The 3,846-nt window shown below is 32.2% G+C and overlaps 1 protein-coding gene across 1 annotated transcript; it reads left to right on the top strand.

The window, feature by feature from the left end:
• The first annotated feature begins 2,176 nt into the window (after positions 1–2,176).
• Positions 2,177–3,436, top strand: HTR1D (5-hydroxytryptamine receptor 1D). Its single transcript, XM_053705368.1, has one exon. The coding sequence runs from the start codon at positions 2,177–2,179 to the stop codon at positions 3,305–3,307; it is 1,131 nt and encodes a 376-aa protein (XP_053561343.1). The 3' UTR covers positions 3,308–3,436.
• Positions 3,437–3,846: the final 410 nt, after the last annotated feature.

The following is a 3,846-nucleotide window of genomic DNA, read 5'->3' as shown; positions in this document are numbered from 1 at the left end:
AGCTTTGCAATTTTAAGAGTGCTGCATCCCTCGGCAAGATATCTCACTATTTTTTACTTTTCTGAGCCTGTCAAGTCCTTCTTTTGACCCATTTTGCCAAAGGAAAGGAAGTTGCCTAATAATTATGCACACCTGATATAGGGTGTTGATGTCATTAGACCACACCCCTTCTCATTACAGAGATGCACATCACCTAATATGCTTAATTGGTAGTAGGCTTTCGAGCCTATACAGCTTGGAGTAAGACAACATGCATAAAGAGGATGATGTGGTCAAAATACTAATTTGCCTAATAATTCTGCACTCCCTGTGTATATATATATATATATATATATATATATATATAATATATATATATATACACACACATATACACACACATATGTGGTTTGTATTGTTATGCTCCCAGAGTGTATTGGACATTGAGAAACATGTACAATAAGATTCTGTAGACTTAAATATTTTTTATTGAAAAATTAAGGAGTTTAGTCATTTATAAGAAAATCACGATTTTTATTTTGCCCATATCGTCCAGTATATGTATGTATCTGTATATTAAAGCCCTTTGCAGCTTTTTTTTTCTAGCACCTGAGACCTCATATCTTTTAGCCCTTATAACTTTCTATTTTTTTTTTATAATGTATTATATGGTGTTATTATGATTGTACTTTTTATTGAAATTTGGATGTTTTTTGTACAACTTTTTATTTGAGGGTAACAGTTAACCGGAACTCTGAAGTCAATTCCGCTTGAGCGAACACATTTACTTTCAACTTGTAATACATTAGCTACTTCCAACATGCACAAACACCCACAATGAACCCCTTTTCACTTGCGCACAACAGTTAGCGTGCGACTCATAAACTAGCCCTATGGTGTACTTTTAATTTTTTCTCAATTCTCATTTGAAAATGTTCCAAGATAATGGAATATAGACCTAGTTTTTAAACCTTTAACTGTATTCATTTTCATAGTATCTACATCTAATTGTTCACCCTGTAACAAAATTAACTGTTCCTTTGCACATTGATCCAGAAAATAACATTTTATTCCCAAATCAATATCAAGGGTACTCTGCAAATTCTCCCTTACATCACTCAGGTCTCGAGTGTAAAAAAGTGTAAAAAGTACATTAATATAACCATGGTTTTTGTGCAAAACTGGGGAATGGGTAATAAAGGCATTATCTATCTTATTAAACAATAAACATTTGGGAGTAGACTGTCCATTTAAACAACTTTTAAAATATATTTTATGAGATTTTTACATTATTTTTAATTGATTTATTATAGGGGGTACAGGCTTTTAGCACCTCTTACTAGTTCAGTAAAAAAAGAAAAGTGTGAGGTACTTTTAGTGAACTTTTTGAATAGCTAAAAATGTCTTTAATAATGCTCCTTAATTTGCTGTTATAATAGGTCCTGATCTATGACATTATTTTGAGGTATCTTAAATAATGTTACTTAATCTTTATTTTTCTTTACAGGACAAATGATGCACTGTCTCTGCAAGCAACAACATTTCTTAGAATGGAGGAATTATGTGCCTCATATATTAAACTATCTCAGCATTATTGAAAAGTGAAGAAGAAAGAAGATGAACATCTCTACTGGCAACTGTAAAAGAGACTGCTTGATTGGCTATTTATGATTATGACAGGAAAACTAACAATATTTCTAGATAATATAGTAACTGTAAAATTAAACAATGTAGTGAAGTCAATCATCTCAAAAGAAAATTAAAATGTTAAATCAGCTTAATACTTTTTTATAGTAGAAATCCTGGAAAATGTATTTCAAGATTTTGTGTTCAGAAAATACCTAGCTTAGCACATTATTTTATTTAAAATAAAATAAACAAAGTAGAATTTAGGCAAACAGCCCAATGTGCAATTTTAATACATAAATATTTAAGAAGAAAAAAATGATTAAAGTAATTAAATTTAAACAAAAAAGATTTGAGTATAATATAATATTTGAATTAATTCAACAATGTATTCAAACAAAAAAATCTTAAATATGTTAATAATAAAAAAGAAAAAAAACATAAATAATGATGATTCGATGAATACAGAAATGATAATATATTTACTGTAAATAATCATATTTTTTAAGTTAATTGTAATTAACAATAAAGTAAAAATAATTGTAATATAAAGTCCCATTTTGACTATACAATGAGTTATAACAAGTCTTTTGAGACAGATTTTGAAGTTATATCAGATAAATTATTAAATTCTTCTGATATTATGAACCAATGGGATGAGTCAACATTACTGGGACTGAAAATTGCCCTTGCAGTTATTTTATCATTAATCACTTTAGCTACACTTCTTTCCAATGGTTTTGTTATCATCACTATATTGCTGAGCCGCAAGCTCCATACACCAGCAAATTATCTTATTGGATCCTTAGCTTTTACTGATTTATTGGTATCCATATTGGTAATGCCAATTAGCATTGCATATACTGTTATTCAAGCATGGACATTTGGCCAAATTATGTGTGACGTTTGGCTGTTATCAGACATCACCTGCTGTACAGCATCTATTCTCCATCTGTGTGTCATTGCATTGGACAGATATTGGGCTATCACAGATGCATTGGAATATACTAAACACAGGACAGCTGGAAGGGCATCTGTAATGATTGCTGTAGTATGGGTAATATCTATATGTATCTCCATCCCACCACTCTTCTGGAGACAAGCAAAAGCCCACGAAGAACTTACAGACTGTAATGTAAACACAGATCAGATTTCTTACACTATATATTCAACTTTTGGGGCATTCTATATACCAACCATATTACTGATGATATTGTATGGGAGGATTTATGTTGCTGCTCGATCACGAATTCTCAGACCACCCTCCATTTATGGAAAGAGGTTTACTACAGCACAACTAATACCTGGGTCAACTGGATCTTGTTTTTGTTCAGCAAGTACAAACACCCACGTCGGGCAATGCCAAACAGTTGGAACTCCAATCTGTATTAACCACATCAAGGTAAAACTTGCAGACAGTGTTCTGGAGCGAAAAAGAGTGTCTGCTGCCAGGGAAAGAAAAGCAACTAAAACTCTTGGAATAATTCTAGGTGCATTTATAGTTTGCTGGTTACCTTTCTTTGTGGTATCTTTAGTTCTACCCATCTGTAGGGATGCCTGCTGGTTTCACCCTATACTATTTGATTTCTTCACCTGGCTGGGATATTTAAACTCACTTATCAACCCTGTGATATATACAGCTTTCAATGAGGATTTCAAACAAGCTTTTCAGAAGCTAATAAGATTAAAGAAAATTTACTAATTTTGCCGACTAGTGGCTATATGGACTAAAAACATTTCTTATCTAGGAAAGATATTGAAGCTGACTTACCAAACATATCTGAAACTATTGCAAATGTAAAGTGGTAAATAAAAACAATGACAACCTAAACTTGTTATCTCAACAAATTTGGATCAAGCCATTAAAGTGAGAGTTGAGGATGCTACATGCCATAATTAGCGAGATATATATATATATATCCCAACACATTAGTACATTTTTGGTCTCACTGAACACAAAAAAAGTTTTGTTTCATACAAAGTTTTTAGTCACATATCCTAACGTTTTTCCCATTCCATTCCAACAGACCTTTACAACAGACATTTAAACAAACAGAATAAAAGTAAGGATGCTCCTTACCCTCAAATTATAAAAAATAGCAAATTCTGTTTTGCCCGAGGTACAAAGAAATCTGCTTTTTAGACAAAACTTCCCACGTCCACCTTTGCCGTAGGCTTAGTTATAGCTGGCTGCCGCTAGAGCCAAATTATTCCCCGGTCTAGAACTAGCCCTAAAATGGA

This window comes from Bombina bombina, chromosome 3 (genome assembly GCF_027579735.1).
Source record: "Bombina bombina isolate aBomBom1 chromosome 3, aBomBom1.pri, whole genome shotgun sequence".
Classification (NCBI taxonomy): domain Eukaryota; kingdom Metazoa; phylum Chordata; class Amphibia; order Anura; family Bombinatoridae; genus Bombina; species Bombina bombina.
The sequence above is the reverse complement of the archived record's forward strand: the minus strand, read 5'-3'. Positions and strand labels throughout refer to the sequence as shown.

Excerpts from the sequence above, each read along its gene's own strand:
- HTR1D (XM_053705368.1), top strand. The coding sequence starts at position 2,177 with ATGAGTTATAACAAGTCTTTTGAGACAGATTTTGAAGTTATATCAGAT.